The sequence below is a fragment of the Octopus bimaculoides genome, chromosome 10 (assembly GCF_046866305.1).
Source record: "Octopus bimaculoides isolate indiv1 chromosome 10, ASM4686630v1, whole genome shotgun sequence".
In the NCBI taxonomy this organism is placed as follows: Eukaryota; Metazoa; Mollusca; class Cephalopoda; order Octopoda; family Octopodidae; genus Octopus; species Octopus bimaculoides.
This window is the reverse complement of record NC_142937.1, coordinates 71225696-71245798: the sequence shown is the minus strand read 5'-3', so window position 1 is coordinate 71245798 and position 20103 is coordinate 71225696. Positions and strand designations below refer to the sequence as shown.

At 33.5% G+C, this 20103-nt stretch overlaps 1 protein-coding gene across 2 annotated transcripts in view; it reads left to right on the top strand.

Moving 5' to 3' along the window:
• LOC106882381 (uncharacterized) overlaps window positions 1–20103 on the top strand; it is a 52159-nt gene that overhangs the window by 34 nt on the left and 32022 nt on the right. For both annotated transcript variants that reach the window (XM_089358753.1, XM_089358751.1), the window contains exon 1: window positions 1–104. This exon is cut by the window's left edge and continues 34 nt beyond it. In XM_089358753.1, coding sequence (XP_089214879.1) covers window positions 1–104 — 104 coding nt within the window. The remainder of the gene's footprint in view (window positions 105–20103) is intronic.

Below are 20103 nucleotides of genomic sequence, written 5' to 3'. Positions count from 1 at the left end.
GGATTTCGGAACGGCCGCAGCTACCAAGGCTGCGTTACTTCTTATTATTGGAGAACCTGTAACTGAGGACCATAAACATTTAATCCCGGAGGAATTAGCTAAAGGTAAAGAATTTATTAAAATAACTGAGAAATTTTTTTTATTTTATGGGGAGGGGTGGAAGATTATATTATGGTTCTTTTTCGCCCCATTGTAAGGAAATTATGTTCTGTGAAAGCCGGCCGGTCTTTCTTTTTTAACGTCACTGTTGTTATTTCCTATTTTATATATTCAAACCAAAACTTCACTTAAATTTCACTGTGTAAAATTTTAAGATATTTTCAACGAAATCCTTTCTTGAATGTCACAACAATTGTCAGTTACCACTGTTTCCCTAATTAATATCTTCATTTTCCTTCCTCAATCCCTTATGAATTAATTAGTTTTTTTTTCTTTCTGCGCAATATATATATATATATATAGAATGTTTTCGCTCTTTTTTTTGTTTTTTCTGACTTCTCATTCCAAATTTTGAATTTCAAATTATATAAAGAGAATTGGAAATTTTTCGTAATAGACGAAAATCCGTTTTAAAAATATCTTAATTACAGACAGAAACGTAATTCTCGTCTAGCTCAATCTTACCATTTTTTTTTTTTTTTTTCCATTTCGCTAAAATCTTCTTTTAGATTTAATATTTATTTTTCACATTGTCCGCTCCTCCTTCTCTAATTAATTTGACAAGATCTAAAACTAATTGAAACTATAGCAATTTTAATTACTTTTCGTTGACGTTTTGATCAGAAATTATGTCAATCTACTTAAATATGTACCGGGTCTTTTCTAATTTAATGTTCATATTTTAATTCGTAATGCTTTGCAGATTGTAACACTGAATTTCAAAGTAAAATTTAATTGTCGTTGAAACCCGCCTTCACCCCTTTTCTTTTTCATCCTTTGACGCAGTACCGGTCAGCGAGCACTGTTGCATTGTAGAAACGAGGGGGAAAAAATAACTGACTAGAAATACTATAATTCCAGTCCTCTTAAAATGGTTAGGAAACTAAAATGAAGGTTAGGCCGACTAAGTCTGCTGTTCTATTTATTCGCTCGCCTGAAAATTACAACTCCATAGCTCCTATGTACTTAGACCGGCTTGCATTCTTCGTTTGCCATAAATTAACATAATTTATTTCGTTTTTGACAACTATTAGCATTAACATTAATATCTCACTCTGTCGCAATATATTTAAACTAATATTTTTCAAGATATTTAGGTTTCTTGTCTAAAATTCTTGTGCTTTCTGTACATCGTAAAACTTTTCTCTATCGCATCTCATCTGCATTAAGACATGGAGTTTTTTTTTTTTTTCACATTAATAAATTCTCAGCTAAATTTGCTTTTTTGACAAAACTAGCTTTGTTGTCCTTAAAATTTGTCTAGTATGTTTCTAATATGTGAAACATTTCCTAATTAAAGTTGCTCGGGTTAATTGTGATGGTTTCTTTTCTTTTTTTTTTAATTGTTAATAATTGTCGATCCTAGAAGATGATCTTAAATCCCAAATTATTTCAGAAGTCAAAGAAAGGCATAATTTAAGTTGTGGATGCTGAATGATTTTACTGCGATTTATCTTTGTATCAAGGGACAGTCGTTTGCGTTATCAGTCACGTGATTTTTCTAATCGTCTTAGATACTATAAAAAAAAATTAAGATATGATTAGGGTCCTTGTTGCCCTTTTATCCCCCGCTTTCTTTCTATAAGCTACTAAATACTTGATATTCGAGACCAACGATTTTCATTTCCCCGAAGTCAGTCCTTTACTGTGATCTTTATATCCCCGCCCTCTTGCCCTAATCCTTCACAATTCTAAAAATATACAGATGTTAGGGATTGTTGTGTTAGGAAATATGTCTGGGAGGATGGTGCTGGTTTGTAGAAAGTTGTGAGAAAGAATAAAATGTCTTTTCTCTTAAACTATCGAAGCCGAGACAGTACTACTATTGCGTAGTGTTTTAAACTGACACAGCAGCAGGAAGAGATAGACTGGAGTAGACGAACTTTTTTTATTGCGCACACTTAAACAGCTAATTTCGCACGCACATGGTTTCTTTAATATATATTTTTTACAGTAAAAAGAAAATTTTTAAATCATTTTACGCACGCACCTATCATTCAATGTAAAAAGATGAACTGTTCTTTATGCGCATAATTTTCTTAATCTACCGAGGTGGGGGGGGTGAAAGAAAGGGAAAACGTCTGTAGGATAACCTTCGCGTGAATAAATTTGTTGCTGTGATGTATACGGAGCTTTGTTCGTGTGGTCGAGCTGGTTGACTCATGCCCGAATAATGTCTATCAAGCCTCTCTTTCTCTCTCCTCTCCAACTTAATTTTTTTCTTCTCTCTCTCCTTCTCTTTCTAACTGCTGTCAAACAACTGACCTTCACACCAGATTTCAGGAGGGAAATAAATATTTTTCGTGAGAATTAGAGTTCAGCGTTCACTATTAAACTGTCTCGACTTCGGTGTGTCTATATACAATTCTGTTTTGTCCCACCGACATGGCAGTCGGGTTTATAAATGTTTGCTGAACGGTTTAATTGAACAGTAATGATTACTAAGAAATATTGTCAGAACGATGGTTCAACCGTTTGGAACGAAAGTAAAGACTACGTACACCAGGTGTTTAGGGTTAGGGTTTTTGTTACGCTGGAAACGGGTGATGTACGTATTCTTTATCTCCGCCTAGTTTGGGCTCTGTGATTCTTTGACCTGACGATCGCTATCATTTTCATCCACTATCCCAACTATCTTCATTACTCGTCATTACCATCACCACAATCACTAGCCTATCAGTTTGTGTCCTTTATGACGCTCAAGCAACAAATTGGTGGCTCTACTTAAATACAGAGGTCCCGATGCATCTACACTCGTTAGGGCTTAGGGTATTTAAGTAGTACCAACTTCGTATTTTTCTAAGGACTTTCGTGTGTCTGTCAAACTATAAGATTCAGAGACTCCCCATTGCTTCGGAACTTGGGCTTAATAGTGCTCGTTCCACACTACATGATTCTACTGCTAAAAATGATCGAATTCAAGATGGAAAAACATTTTTGGTTCACTCTTAAAAAAAAAAGTTTTTTTAGAAGGCAGCTCAGGCCACTATTTGCGCCTTGAAAGAGGAATGATGGGTTGCAAAAGCTAAATAAATTTACAGGCATGTAGACAGGTGTGACATGCACAATTTCTATGATGTCAGAGACCTATTGTTCAGAAATTTTCAAAGCCCCAAACGTCAGGTAACATTTCTCTATTGAAAGAGGAGTTGGCAATAGTAGATCACTGGAAGAATACTTAAAGCAGCAGTACCATAAGACCAGTGAATCCAACAGTCGTTAAGGAATTTTGAAAAGCCACTGGCAGTTTCTGAAAGTACGGCCATCAAAACATTGAAAACTATCATGTAAGGATCAGACAATATTCTAATAGAGCTTTTGAAGGATGGTTATCACTGCATAAATGCACTACATCACAGATACAGGGAACTGAGAATAGTATGTATACAATGTTGGAAGAACTCTAACATTGTCAACTTCTACAAAAATCTGTATGCTCTGATTTTGCTGGGATGGTCATTCTCAAAGGGTTAGTTTAATCAGTAATATGAAAATAAATCCACCACAATCACAGTATGGCTTCTGCAGGAGCTAAGACAGTTGCTGTGATTCTTGTTACAAGATAACGTCAGAAGAAACGTAAGGAACAATGTAGTCCACATCATTGCTTTTGTGGATTTATAATACTGTAAGTTTAGAACTTCTGTAAGATATTCTCACTTTCACACAGGGAAGATTACTCGAGTTGTTGGAGGGTAGATGTCTGAGCTTTTAAGAATAAAAATATCAGTTAGATTAGGCTGTGTACTAACTCTTGTACTGTTTATCTTCATCTTGCATAACTACAGTTACACAAAGGAAGATAGGGGTTACCATTAACTTCCTATTTGATGGGAACCTTTTCAACAAGAAAATCCCAGTTCAGTGATCTACAGTATAAGGATGTCTTAACTATTAGTTCACATATACTCTGGAAACCTCATGAACCTTCATCTTGGCAGATGTCCACTTTTTATAAGAATGAGCATAAATTAACATCATAATTAAAGCATAGTCAAGATTAAAGCTTGTTGACTATAGGATATTAACCTAATAAAGATTCTCTATAAAATTTTAATTTTACTAAGGTAATCTACTAATGATACTGTTAGCCCCCACACACACACACACACTTTCTTCAATAACAGCCACAAGCTCTCAAAATTCACATATCTTGGCTGCATAATTTCTGATGACTGTATACTGGCCAAGATTCTAAACCATTTCAAGCATACTCTGTATGTCTGAAACATTGTTCCCATCTCCCTGTATGGGTGTGAGACATAGGCCACATGTAGCTGACACATTAAGACACTAACCCTAACAGAAGAGCCTTTCAGTCACTTGGCAAGGCAGTGTTATGTACATGGAAATGCAACACCAATATTGAATTCATCCATTAAAATGGCTTTTTATATAATGAACATATCTGAATTGTATCACATGTGGCAGTTTCTTGCACATCAGAACTCTGGCATGGTGATCATCTAGCTGCAGGACCAAAGAAGCAGTTCACAGTTGAAGACTATTTGAAAGAGAAGCAACGTCAATCCCTCATGGGTGGAAGCCATTACTACCTGATGGTCACTTTGGTAGTTAGAATGATGGAGCAGAGTGGATTGAAGATATCAAGAAATATGTTCAGTACCATCAGAAGTGGATGGGGGCGGGGAAAAGTCATGCATGCAGAATGACATCTGGTCTCTAACCAAATATTAATGTCTCTATGACAAGCTAGCTATACACTGAAGATTGAGTTACAGTCATCATTGGATTCAATGTATCTTGTGTCCCACAGGCATTGCAGTCAGGTTATATTTGTGGAATGGTCTGAGCAGTCATATATTAGAATGACTTATCGTCAGAGCTTGAAGGCTGTGTAGCTCTTTAACATTGATTTTGTTAGTTGTTTGTTGCAACTGTCTTTAGTAATTACTATTATCCTGTTGCCACCACTATTACCATGCAACAGTGTTTCAACATTTTAAAGGATTTATGCAGTTTTAGAATCTCGTGTAGCTCAATTTCTTGTTAGTAAATAAGTAGCATTAATTGTGACTGATGTAATTAATCTTCTGTTAAATGGTTTCTTTTGTTTTTGTGTGGCTTTTAATCTAATCGGTGCTCCACAACCATTTTTCACTTGCAGTACACTTATTCTTTACAAAATTTGGCAGCACACCTAAACTAAAAATAACTAAAAGCATAGGGAAAAAAATTACATTCAGGTTACACTGTGGTACACCTAGCATTGTCCCGTGGCATAATGGCTGCAGAGCACGTTTAAATCCTTAGTTTGATATTGCTGGTCTACCTGTGTGAATATGAGGTAACTGATTTTAGTAAAAAATAGCTATAAGCTCTTTACACAAGATGCTTCTGTGTAGTAGCATAAATTGTTGGTGCTTTAAGTGAATTTCTTAATTGCTCATCTGATAAAGAACTGAAGTTATTGATTGGGTGAGGCTGGTATTCCAGTGACAAGAGCATATATATGGCATGTGCTACTTGTGCACTTTTAAGCTGCCATTTTAAGCATATGGCATATATTTTGTGTAAAACAATGTTCAGGTTTATCTTGAGTTTAGTACCCATGGTACATCAGCCAAATTTGTTGTGGAAACACACTTAGATGAAGAAATTTAATCTTTATACTGAAAAATTTATTCCACATCAGCTCTGGAGAAGACATTCCAGTCATGGCCATCTTGTTTTTTCCATATATCTTGGATTATGTTACTGAAGTGTGTGAGGAGTTGTAATCTAGAGATGGTATTAGCAAATTCTTAAAAAACTAATGGAAACAGTCTTCATAGTTCAGCCAGAAGCATGACTGCCTGCCACCACTATACCACATAACTTTTCTTTATCATGTGATAATTCTAATGTGCTAACACATTTCTTCATTGACTTGTATGTGATGTGAGTGGCAGGAGAATTGATTTAGTGAATGGATTTTGGTATAGATGAATGTGAGTACAGCCAAATTTCTCAATTGTAATGTAGATTTGAAATGTTCAAGGGGTTAGTTTTTAATTGACTGAAATAAATGGATATTGGTAATTCATTTTATCAGTTTATTAATTAATTATGCATGTAGCTTGTTTATAATTGTCTTGAATTGCTTTTACAAGTAGAGTTTTACAGTCAGTTTGTCCCAAATGAAACTTGGGTTCATTTTATTCCAGCTATATTGAAGAATCAATGAAAAAATTTCATGAAATTCAGTGTGGTTTTGAGCTTTTTGTTGATAAGCATTTATAAGAACATTTAATTTTATTGGAGAGAAATTTGAAAGCATAGATTTTATAGACTCCACCTATCTAGCATTTCAGATGATGATGATCTATTGAAGCATATTAGTCCAGTCTCCTTTTGAGCTACTCTTATTCACTGACAGACTTTATTTTTTTTTTAAATCACCACATGTTAGTTTACACTGTTTATCAGAGTGAAATCTCTAATTTACTTTAGGTGTAATCAGGTTTCTTTTTATTTCTACACTTGTATTGATGTGATGCAAGAGTTACGACTTATACTCCTTTTTACTAATCTGGGCTAACTGTCAATTGGAAAATAACTTCAAATAAAAAGACTTCATACAGTATATAATTAGAATAACTAAATTAGTATAGTGATATGTCATAGTACATGTGGGTGAGAGTAAGGGGGTTTATATCAAGTCTGTTTCTCTCTTAACCTTTTGGTATAAGTTGACATTTAAGATAACTTCAGTTGACCCAAAAAGTGGTTACATGTTAGCTTGTCTGTGTGTGTTACATGCTTGCATACAAGTTTGTGATAGCATAGTTAAAGTGTTGGAGTTTGACAGGAAGCCTCTTTCTCACTTTTGGTAAATATTCTTTTAATATCTCTGACAAGGGACTATTTTGTGATGTCATATTTTAGTTGAAATGGGTTGTGGGAGATAAGATTTAGGACTGGTTTAAATCACTGCTTCTTAATCTGGGTGGTAGCAGCCACTTGGGGTGTTGTCAGATCAGAAAAGGGCAGTAAATGTCTAGTGGTGGGGTTAAAAGTGACATACAGAGCTTTCTTGGAAATAAATTATTTTTAAAAACTTTGTCAGCATTAATATATGACATGGTATTGTCAGTAAATAGAAAACTTTACTGACATGCCAAGGAATATAATTTTGTAATGTAATTTCATAATTTTGATAAACATTTAACATAAGGAGTATTAGTCCTGGTAAATATCCAAAGTGAGGCATAGATTGGATGGGGATCATTAGAAAATATGGGTAATAAATCATTGCATATAATTAAATGTTTTAAACAATCTACCCTACTTTTTTCTGTGAGGGGACATTTATATGACACCATTAAGTGGGTGGAAGAGGGAGGTTACAAAAAAAAAATGAACAACTTGTATCTTTTACTTGTCATTAAACTGCAGCCATGTTGTGGCACTGCTTTGAATGAAATGACCCCAGTACTTAATTTTAAGTTTGGTACTTATTTTATCAGTCTCTTTTCCTGGACCACTAAGTGATAGACATAAACACTAACACCAGTTATCAAGTGACTGGCTTCTTTTAGTTTTCATCTACCAAATCCATTGTACAAAGCTTTGGTTGGCCTGAGGTTATAGACGAAGACACTTGCCTAAGTTATCATGTGGTGGGAATGAACCCAGAACCATGTAGTTGAGAAGCGGGCTTCTTACCACACAGCCATGCCTGTATCTGCACTTGTTTAGGTAAATATATGGGCATGAAAGGTGTTTTAAATTTTCATAAAATTTGAAAATTTGTGAAATTTAAGCTCAGTATCTTGAATGGAAACAAGTACTTTTGTAGGCAATTGATTAGATTTCATGATTCATAGATATGGTAGCATTTTAGTAATGGTTAGGCTCACTGTTATAGGCAATAGATTAGGCATCTAAAGTAGCACTTTAGTAATGGTATAGCAAAAGAAAAAATTTTGACTGTGAAATAAAATTTAGAATTAGTTTGTGACAGTTTGCCTGTCAGTAAAAAAAATACTATATAGGTCAATTACAATGTTAGTGGTTTAAAAGCTAGATGTTCAACCTTCTTTCTCCTGTGGGCCCATTCAGTGCCAACTAATTAAAACCAAATGTCTGAAGCACCAAATGAATAGATTCTGATTTAGGCAGGAAGACAGCAGTTTTTAGGGAAATGGTTCAGGTTAGTTGACCTCAGTACTTCATTGGTATTTTATTTTCCCCAAAGACATAAAAGGCAAAAGTTAACCTTGGTGAGGTTGCAAGGCATATTTTTTTTCAACAGCTGATTCTGCCAGTTCACTACCTTAATTCAGGCTTAAATAATTCCTTCTATTGGCACAAGGCCTGAAATTTTGAGGGAGGGGGCTGGCCAATTGCATTGACCTCGGTGCTCAATTGGTACTTATTTTAGCAACTCTGAAAAGATGAATAGCAAAATAAACACACAGAATTTGAACTCAATTTAAAGGTGGATGAAATGCCACAAATAATTTTGTCCAGCTTGCTAATGATTCTATCAGCTTACTGCCTTTTTGATAATGATACTACACTAGCCATATGTGAAGAGTAAAAATGTTTTAATGTCTACTTTTCCATGTTTGCAGAGATCAGTTGCGACTACGTAATGGCTATGTCAATGTAGTGTGGTTGTGAAAAATTTTTAATTAATGTGCTTGGAACTTTTTCTTAAATATACAAGCGTTACTGTGGCCCACCAAAGATTTTGTATGGCCCTATTTAGGTATCACTGGTTTAACCTTTTAGTATTCTGTCAAGTGTACTGCTTCTTAATTCATATTGTTTTGAATCAATCAAGTGTTACCTTGTCACTTCAACATTTTGGTGATTATTTATAGAATGACATAGGGTAGATGGGAGAGGCCAGATTTGGCCAGTTTGAATATATGTGGAATCATTTGACTGGGTGTGGCCAGTTTAAATGCTAAAGTGCTAAAGAATAGTATATCAATCTAAATTGTGGGTGATTGTTCTTAAATCTTGGAGAAATATTTACTATTTTGGAACTTCTTGTATAGGATTCTCAAGTTAGTCCCATTATCTTTAGTATCCCATTTATTACAACCTGGATATGTCTCTGTCTATTGCTACACCAAGGAACATGTTCCCACAGTAGGAATATTGGTAGAATTTTACTAACATCAATCCCTTCATAATTGATTCCTTTGATCAAGTTAATTGTTCCAGACAATTAAAAATTTGTAGAACTCAAGAATCTGTTCCAGGCATTACAAAATAAATAAAAATTGGCTAATAATCCCTCTTGGACATATTTGGAAGTGAATTGTTTGATCAATCTGAGAGAGGATGGATTTCAATATTTTGTTAGGTTTAAAATTTTTTTTATGGGTGGAGTAGTTACAGATTTTAATTTTATATTGTAATTTTTATATTAAAATATTGCTTTTCCCAAACAGATATTTTAGAATTAAATTTTGAGGGAGAAAAAAAATTCTTGCATTTTTATGCAAATTTTCTTATGTAATGTTAGTTCGCTAAAGCAATTTAACACCTCCCCCTCCTATTCAGTGGCGGAGTGAGTCGCCTAATAAAGGAATTAATTAGAGACCATTATGTCCAGTAGTCTTTAATTGTGGAAATCAGGCATTGAACTCACCTTCCACTTCTGTTTTAATTACTCATAGTTAAGCTTCGGAATTCTCAACAACCTTTAATATTTGTTTTTTTTGTTCTTCCAGGTTTGTTAATCTCATAACAGAAAGTTGTAATTAATTTTCCAAAGTGGTGCTGCTTTGTTCATTACTGAAGTCTGTCTCTTGCTTTTTTTTCTATTCTCTCCCTCCCCAAACACCACTAATGGGAATTTATGAAACTTAATGAATCTCCCATTAATACAGGGTGGAGTCGTTAAATACCTATCTCATAAACATTTATTGCTTTGTGTTTTGGTTGAATATTGTTTTTATCATGAAGTGAGATAGTACAAATGATTCATTTAAAGTATTTTTAACTGATGGATTACTTTAATGAAAATGACCAAAAATCTGTTTCTTATAAATTCTTAATTTTTGTTTTAGCTTTTAAAACTATTGTTCTAGTCTGAAGGGAATAAAAAAAAATGACTTAGACACTTTGGTAGTGGACTTTGAGAAGTTAGATGGAAATTCTTTTCTAGTAATTAGATATTATATAATGTATAATCTTGAGATTCATTCTACTGCCATAAGGGCATCCAGCTGTAAAAATCATGCCAAAACTAACCTCATCTGTGCTAGTGCCACGTAAAAAGTACTGAATCCACTCTGGAGTGGTTGGTGTTAGGAAGGGCATCCAGCCATAAAATCCCTGCCAAGACGGACAGTAGCCTATCAACTGTCCTCTCCATGCATGCTTGGAAGATGGACATTAAATGATACACACACACACGCACTTGTTCTGCTCCTTTTGATTTTTATCTCAATTTCTTACTCTGGTCCCATTGTCCACTTTTTTTAAAAAAATTTTCAGGCGTGGTTTTGTTGAGCTCATTTTGCAACCATCTTCTTTCAGGTTGTCATACTGACACTGAGCGTCTTCTATGGTCCTGGTCTGATAGATGCTTTGTGTGAATTTGGTAGATGGCAACTGTGTGGAAGCTTATGCCTGTGCCCCACTCTTGACAATTACTATTGGTTTATCTAGATCCCCATAACTTAGCAGTTTGGCAAAATGAACTGATTGAATAAACAGCCTTTAAAAAATTAGTAGGATAAGTTTGATTAACCTTCAAGGTGGTGCTTCTGTGTGACCACAGTCCAAGGACTGAAATAAGTAAAAGGAAATTTAGATTGGTACAAAGTCGAGTCAACTGGTCTTTTGAGTGTTGAAGTGATTTTAACTTGGTTATCAAAGACTGGAATGCAGCTGCATTTGTAAACATTTTAGATTAATATACTGACATACTGAGTTTCATCTTTGACCATCTGAATTGTAACCTTGATGTCATGGACTTTAGTTCAGGTAATGAGTTTACAAGTGTGTTTTCTAGTTATAGTTTACTAGGAAAATAATCTTTAAATTATTCTGGAAAAAATTGTTTTTTCAATAAGAAAAGTGGTAATTGAGTAAAATATACAGGATGAGGAAGTTTGAGTAATGTGTATTTGCTGTTTTTGTAGACAGAAATAGATTTGGTGTACCCCAATAATCCACTGTAACGTTGGAGCAACATTGCTTTGACACAAGATCAGTTGTGTTACCTGTCATTAATCCTTTTGCTACCATATTTCTGTAGCTACGCTGCCTTTGATTCAGGTTAATTGTGGTAATAATATTTATTAAAATAGCTTAGTTAAGGTGGTGTTTGGAACATCAATTAACATGAAATTTTGATGGGAAATTTTTAAGTCACTTCAAAACAAGAAGTTTGTATCATAAAGCCAGTGACACTCAGGTGGGTTAATATGAAAAGGGTTAAACAAAATGTATTAGACCTTGTAAAACATTTCTATGAATGTGAAAACATTGAAAATAAACTCGAGAAATCCTTGTTGGCCTGATCAGATTAACAGAGGCCCTTCTAATTAAAATGGAGGTAGAAGAATTTGGTGGCCTTTCAATTTGTTTAATATTTCCTCTAATTTCAACTGTGTTTTACAAAATTTATCTTGAAAATCTGAAATAGTGAAATCAACTCTTCAAAATATTAAATTTGGGTAGTTTAACACATTTAAAATAATCTGCAGATTACAAATCGGTGACTAAACATGTACCACCTAAGGTGTGGATGGATATGACTCATCACACAATAGTCATATAACAATGATGTATAATTTAAATGTCATTCATTAGTTTTGTACTTATGATTGCAAGATGGTTTTGATTCCCAAACTGAGCATTGCACTGTGTTCTTGAGTGAAATACTTCATGCTGCTGTAATTCTCCCAGCTGTAAATGAGTAACACAGAAACAAATGATGTCTCCTTCAGGAGGAATGATGAAACTATTCAGAGTTGTCCTGTTGGTACCAGAGATCTTGGCCAATGGCAAGACTTTGTGATTCTGTAGATGAGTAACTGAACCACCATAGGATTTAATTCACCATAATTCTGCTGAATTACACCGCTTTTTTTTTTCTTTTCAATTAATATTGGAAATATTGAAGAATGTATAGAAAATTTGTCATAATTAAACTAAAATGTAAATTAAAATGGAATTTTGATGGAAATTTTTGAGATCAGTTTAAGGCAGAAAGTTTGTCATAGAAACAACAGTGGTCTCAGGTGGGTTGGTATTAGAAAGGTTAAGTAGAATGGCATAGTTGTGTAGTTAAGATGTTCACTTCTCAGCCACATAGTTTCAGGTTCACTCCCATTGTGTGTGTGTGCTTGTCTCTCCTTGTCTTGACATAATGTGATAGTTGTAAACAAGTGTCACCTTACAAGTGGTAGTATTCATTTTTGATCCTCTGTTGGAACATGTCTGACTGGGGAAGTATCTCATGTTTTCGCTTTCACAAGTGCCCATCTTCAGAGAATGGAAACGGGTGATGGCTTGGCAGCAAGAACATCCATTTGTAGAATATGTATCTCAATAAATTCTGTCTAACCTAGTGATAATGGTTATTGATTCTGATTACAGCACAATTTAATATTGAAGAAATTGAGACAAACTTGGATTATAAATTTTTGTAGAGAATAGAATCTTCTAACTTACCTCTACTCATTTGGTTTTAGAAATGACAATAGAAGCATCATTAATGAACTAAATTGTAACCTTTAAGCAGCATAATTACTTATTCTGTCCAAAACTTTTTTTTTTAAACCTTATTCAAATTGGTTCTTGTATCTATTTTTACTGTGACTACACCATTTAATTTCAGTAAATACCTTCTAATTAGAGATTTGTATCTCTATTGTTTTTAATTTGTTAAACAAAATGTCCTTGACTGATATATCTTAAGTTGTTCAGACTTACTAAGTTACTTAACAATTATAGTGTAACTGTTTTGGTGTTTGTCAGCTTTGCAAGATAAGATTCATGACGCATTGGTTCAGAACAATACTTTTGCAAACTGTGGCAGATTGTCATTTAAAAATGTGTGAGCGAGATAGTTTATCCTCACTCTCTCTCTCTCTCTGATATGAGATGAATACTGATGTTGATTCTGTATCAATGCGAGACATATATATTGGACGTTAGATGATGATAGTGACATATAATATAAAAGCCAAAACAATGCATATTATAAAAATATGTTGGTTTTCTGCTATTTTAATATTTAGAGGTTAGGAACCCTTCATCAAAGAAGTGAGCTAATCACCTTTCTCTTAAGATTTTTCTGCTGATGTCCTAACCATGAAATACTGATAAGGTTCTTTCACAAGTCATAGATTTGTGGGGCAAATATATTTTAGCTCTTTCATTACCTTATTTCTATTGAAATGCACTGCCTTTCTTTTAATTTTGAAAATAATGCAAAATTTAGTAAAATAACTTTATTATTGAATTAAACGTCTCCTGTACCATGCTTGCATTTGGCAGATTTTCTACGGACAGATACCCGTCTTGTCACCAACCCTCACCTGTTTCCAAGCATGGTAATATTTCCCCATGGTCAGACGTGTTTTTTGTAGCATATTTGAAATGAATGACACTGTATGACAGACACTCATTTACAACTATAATATGTCAAGTCAAGGACACAAACTGAGCTTCTTTCTGTTTCCATCTACCAAATCAACTTGCAAAGCTTTAGTCAACCCAAGGCTGCAGTAGACATTTACCCTGGGTGCAATGCAATGGGACTGAACCTGAAACCATATAGTTAGAAAACAATCTTAATTAAACACCCACACCTCCACCTGAATAGCATAATCCTATGATGATGAAGGCAATAACTGTATGACAAGCTTAATTGATCCGATTAACTGAAAAGTCTTACTCTCTTTTTATTTCCCTGCACATGTGGTTGGAATGGGTCTAGGAGAGTATTGGTTGAAACACCCAATCATTTGACACCATTTAATAACATCAGTTCCTTTTGATCAAAGCTACAGAGAGAGAGAGAGAGAAACAGCAGCTTTTAGATGTAATCAGTCTCACAGTTCAGCAACATGACCTTTTTAATCTGTTATTTACTATAGCCAGCCTCTATCAACACGTTACTTAACATCAAATGGACAACTCTGTTGGGCTTATGTCCACACGTTAATTTCTTTAGATATTGCAGTTATATTGATATTCAATACTATAGATTCAGTAATGGTTAAATTATCTACTCTTGGATAACACTTGAGTTTAACTGAGGCTTTTAACTGCGACTTTAAAAAAATCACTTGACTAGCACAATTAGTACTGTCATCTTCAGATGTGTTACTGAGAATGAAAGTTAGATTTTTGCTTACATTTGTTAGAGGGTGTTTTTTTAAAATATTTTTATAGACTATATTTTAAAATAATACACAATTGCACTTTATGAAAATAATAAGGAAGGAAAAAGTATCAAGTTAAAGTAGATGAAAGGAAATAAATACAGAGTTGGCATTTCCTGTGAGACTTTGTCATACTGGAAAACCTCACCCACCCTCAGAGGGAACCATTGGACCTCACAGTCAAAGCTGTGATACTTTTTGAAAAGCAATTAAGACAATCTTCTCTCATGAATCTGAATTCTATTTCAAAAGGATCTATTAGATACAAATTTGATTTGGCCAGGCTCTGATTTGCCTTACTAAACTGAATAGATTTGTGTCATCACAGTGTATTCTTTTTCATTTGACTTTTTCTTTGCCCATCCCACTTGTACATTGTTACTGCCAGGAAATTGTTCAAGATACTAGGTTTTATTTGTTGGTTCAGCTCTTTTAATAGAATCTTGGTGTTAATACGTTAAAACTCAGCTAAACTCAAGTGTTATCCAAGAGTAGATAATTTTGCTGTCATTTTTGATAACTGATTTTTAAGTCATTATGAAATAATGCATGGGAAAAAATCTTTCTAGCTTTTACACTAATTTTCCACTTTCAAAGCAAAATATTTGACCCTGACTAATTTCCTGTCCTAAAATTATCTAAATGGAAATCTTCCATCAAGATTTCATATGTTCCAAACACCAGATTAAAAATGAAGTTATTTTACTAACTTCATGATTTTCAAAATTAATTGAAGTAAAGGCAGTCGATTTCAAACAAATATGGTAATAAAAGGATTAAATGTTCATATGGAGAAGTCATTAAAATTTATATAAAATTTATGCCAGATATTTCTATTTTGGTTGGTAATTTACTATCTGCTACTGAAGAACTGGCTTCTAGTTGGCAAGTTGTATATGGATCCTAATGCTCTAATACTTTAAATCATAGGTACCTATTAACACCTTTCCTTTTACAGTAGACAAATTACTTATTTTCAATACTCAGCCACTTAATGATCAATTACTCTAGATTTATTTTGGTTACTTTCTAAATCCTCTTATTGCTGATTAATGTTTCATTTTCAATAGAGAAGTCCAGTCATATTATCATAGCTAAACTGCAAGTGGTACAAGTATACTTATAATTATATTAAAATAATTGGATTTTTTTCTTTTCCTGTTTGATTACTCCACCCAAATAACTTTATATTTGATGCAACTGTTTCAGCATGTATATAGTTTTATTCTGCATTGATTCTTCAAGGTATTTTGTAACTGTCATAAAAGCTGGCTTTCAAGTGCACCCTTAACTTTAGTCTAACTCCATCTTTGCCATCTACAAGGGCTGATGAACAATATTGACTTCACCTTTAAAAACTGGTTTACAGTCATTAGATAAAACAAATGAATTTTATTACCATTATCATTTTCTTGCCATATTTCTGGTTGAAATACATGTTTTGATTAATTTTTAAAATTAACGAAGACTTCAGTAAAATGTCATTAAGCTGGTGTTTGGAACATCAATTAACACAGAACTTTGGAAGATTTTTAGATCACTTTAAAACAATGTATCATAGAACCAAGAGCAACCTGATGCAGGTTGATATCAAAGGGGGTTATGCAGTGTTTAGCTGGGTTCATCGATATTCTATAATTAAATTCTATCTCTGCCTTTCATTCTTTTGGACTGATAAAACGTCTTGAGAACCGGGCTCAATTTAATCAACTACTCACTCACTATCCCTAGCTACCTTAGAAATCATTATTTTGGGGAGAAGTGGTAGTTATGGATTAAATATCTTTGTTCTCAGTTCAAAATCTCATCCAAGTCAACTTTGGCTTTCATTTATCATAGATCAATGAAATAAGCTTAGGGGTTTATTGCTTTGGGTTAATATGAAATCCATTTAGATCTGAATAGCAGTTTTGAAAAGCAAATTTAACTGTAAAGCTACTTACTACATAAGATAAAACTGATAGTCTACATGCACCAGCATGGCCACAGTCAAATGACTGAAATAAGTAAAAGAGTAAAAGAAAATTCTGCTTATGCTCACAAGTTGCTTATTCAATTGTTTATTGTGGCCATTATCTTCTTATAAGTTAAGTTTATTCTGATGTTGAACTTCATAAAAACTTGGCTTATCTAAAACATCAGTTCATAAATACTTTTCATGTGGGTTTGCCTCAAACTTTGAAAAATGTTGAATTTATCTTTGTGAACTATTTCTAATAGAAGATATTGTCATCTTAGTTTCTGAGAACTGACATGTTACTTTAGCTAACTTTTACAGTTTCGGCTTTCATCAGTGATTATTTTTCCCTACTGAAAATTGTTTTATCTAATTATCATCACTTCCGACACTACCCATATCAACAGGCTTTTGGTTGGAGAAGGCAGGAAAATTGAGAAATTGTTTATCTTCCTTTTCCTTTTAAAAATCCATCAACCATGTTTGGATTGCTATGAACTATGAAGCAAAATAATTTAAGGCCCACATCTCAGACTATCCCTGTTAATGTTCGCCAGCATAATGTACCCATATCTTTTCCTGTTGGTAAAACTTAGTTGCTTGAAAAAATGAAATCTGAAACCATTTCCCTCTTTCTTCCCACTCCCACCCACCAAGTAAATTTCTAAGCTGTTACTATCTAACATGGCTGTTGTTAAATGCTTACAGTTAGTCAAGATTGCTATGAATATCTTCAGTCTACAGTTGTGACTAAATTTCAATATTTTAAATGAGTATTTTGCATTTCTTACTGCCATCATTTATAACATTATCTAGCTGCATTTTTCTTCTCTCTTTCTCTTTATTGAATTGTTTTTCCCATGAAAAACAATGGTTTGAATGACTAAACTCCAATATTCACATAAATTGTAGTTGTCTCTTCCTTCCTTAACATTAACCAGTCAGTTGTGAACTGAAACTAGAATGTTAGATTATTCAACATTTTAACCCTTTTGGTACCAGCCTGCCTTAAACCATCTATGGTACAGACTGTGATACAGACTCCTTTAAAGTGATTTAAATTAAAACTTTCCATTAAAATTTCATGCTAATTTATATTCCAAATACCAGCTTAATTTTGTTTTACTAAATTCTTTATTTGCAAAATTAATTGAACCAAAAGGCAGTGTATTTTCACAGAAATACGATAGTAAAAGAGTTAATATTTTTATTTTGGTTCAAAGCCCACCCATTTGAGCAGTGTGAGGTTAGTTAACATTGGCTTCCAATACTGGACAATATTAAATATCACTTACGAAAAATATCAATGATGGCTTAAAAAAAAGATTTCACTAATTTCTTTTTTTGCTTTGAGTATTTTGGATAAGTTTATCTCTAGCTTTGCACCTAAAGGACCACTACATGATAAAGCTAGTTATGATCAATAGCCTGTAGATAAACTAAACCTTCATCAACTAAAGACAATTTTAGAATAGATGATTAATGAGCATGTAGTCTTGTCACAGATAATAAAACTGAACAGCTAGTTGTATGTATAGTGACTTGGTACATGTTTCTGTTTCTCCTTTTCCAGATGATTTAGCTGAAATTAAACTCCTCTATTGTACTGAAATTTGAGTTGAGAAAGTCTAATCGGAGATTTGTAATTAGTCTCACAAGTGACTTGATCTGAAACTGTTGAAATCGCATTAAAATCACGGAACACAAAACTATTAAATTCACTTTAAACTTAAGAATTTAACAGCTCTGTATTATTAAATGACTTCCATCTAACTCAGGGAGTTAGGCTCTTAATTAAACGACTGCAGTCTAATTTAACATTTTAAATTACTTGAGATTTAAAACTTTGTGTACCATTAGATGTCTCTAATTTGAGGAGTTTTGATATAAATGTTGATGCATGTTACATTGTCAGATTAAAAAGTCATAGATTTGAATATAAATTAACCATTGTTTTGGTCTCTGCTTCTTGTGTTGCTGTGTGCATGTGAATGTAGTTTCTCAGGGGCCGAATCACAGCTCACATTTTTGAAGAATATGCCATTACCTTTGTCATTTATGGTAATTTGTGATTATCTTTGACTATTTATCCGAAAGTGTTGCTACTACTGGCCAAAATATACAATTTAGATAAGATTTTTTGTAATATTTTGAAAAATTTGATATCCACTAGTTACTTACTGTGTGAACAATCAATGAAAAGTTGTAAAGCACAAGTTATCTCAGGCTTAAGGAGATAACTAACTATAAAGCTACTGAGATAGATATCTACTTGTCATTGTTAGATAAAATTTAAAAGGTTTGTATTGGAAACAAAGTGAACGAATGAAATACATGTTAAGTACTTAACACTCATTAATTCTATCTGTAGTGGGTTTGATAATTCTGTTAAAATATTCCTGTGTTTGTAAATGATTACAAGACTAGTCTATTATTGTTGCTTATCTTTTCTAATGTGAACCACTGAAAAGGAAAATGGAAGGCTGCAACTTTTGTTACCAGCTTCAAATTTTAATTGGCATAAATTATCATTACATAGGCTACAAAACATAATTGGATATCATTTCAAACCATTGCAATGTCTTGGTGAAAGTTTACCAAATACAGGAGTCACGTTTTGGATCGTCATAACTCTGGTAATTTATGATAAATACAAATTGTCGTGAAGTTACTTGAATGTTTGAACCTGGTTCCATGCTTTGTTGGTCGGAATATCTTAAAAATTTAAACGTTCATAAATTGTTGGTGTCGGCAATACATCATAACTTTAACCATCCAACTGGGAAGTGAAATTGGAACTTAATTGTATCTTGGTTTGGACTAAGAATTCCCCCCCCCCCCCCATAGAACGTCTTGGATAATCATATAACTATTATTGAACTTGGAATTGTAATCTATATCATTATTTACAATGGATGGACAAGTGTCCTCATCTCATTTGTTACATTTTGGCTGATGTACTCTCCAGCCTTCATCAGGTGTTCTTGCAGAATTTCGAACCCAACCCTTAGACTAATGGGGCACACTGTTCTCATTCCTAAGGTATGTTGCTGATATTATTTTTCTGTTGATGGCAGGGACTTGAAAAATATCAACAGAAAAATAACACCAGCAACATACCTTAGGAATGAGAACACTGTGCCCCATTAGTCTAAGGGTTGGGCTCGAAATTCCACCAGAACACCTGATGAAGGCTGGAGAGTACATCTGCTGAAATGTGATAACAACAAACAAGATGGGGATACCTATCCATCCATTGTAAATAATATCCATAATTCCTTGTCTCAAAAATATAGAATCGTATAATCTGTATCAGTTTGGTAGATGAATCAAGAATCCATTTAGTCTGACATTGATATATTTAGAACAAAATACATCTGGTTGTGTTGAGCTAAAGTTTATTTTTCAAAAAGTGGTTAGCTCTCATTTGGACTGTTTGTTAAGATGACATTTGCTATAAATGTCAAATTATAAACTGTTTATATGGCCAGTTATATACAAATTCTTTCATGATGATATAATAATAAAAGTAGATGTAATAAAATTTCTTTTTGAGATATTATCACTACATATTCACTCTGTTTCTTTTAAATTAGGGCTACTGTCTGTGACTCCAAATAT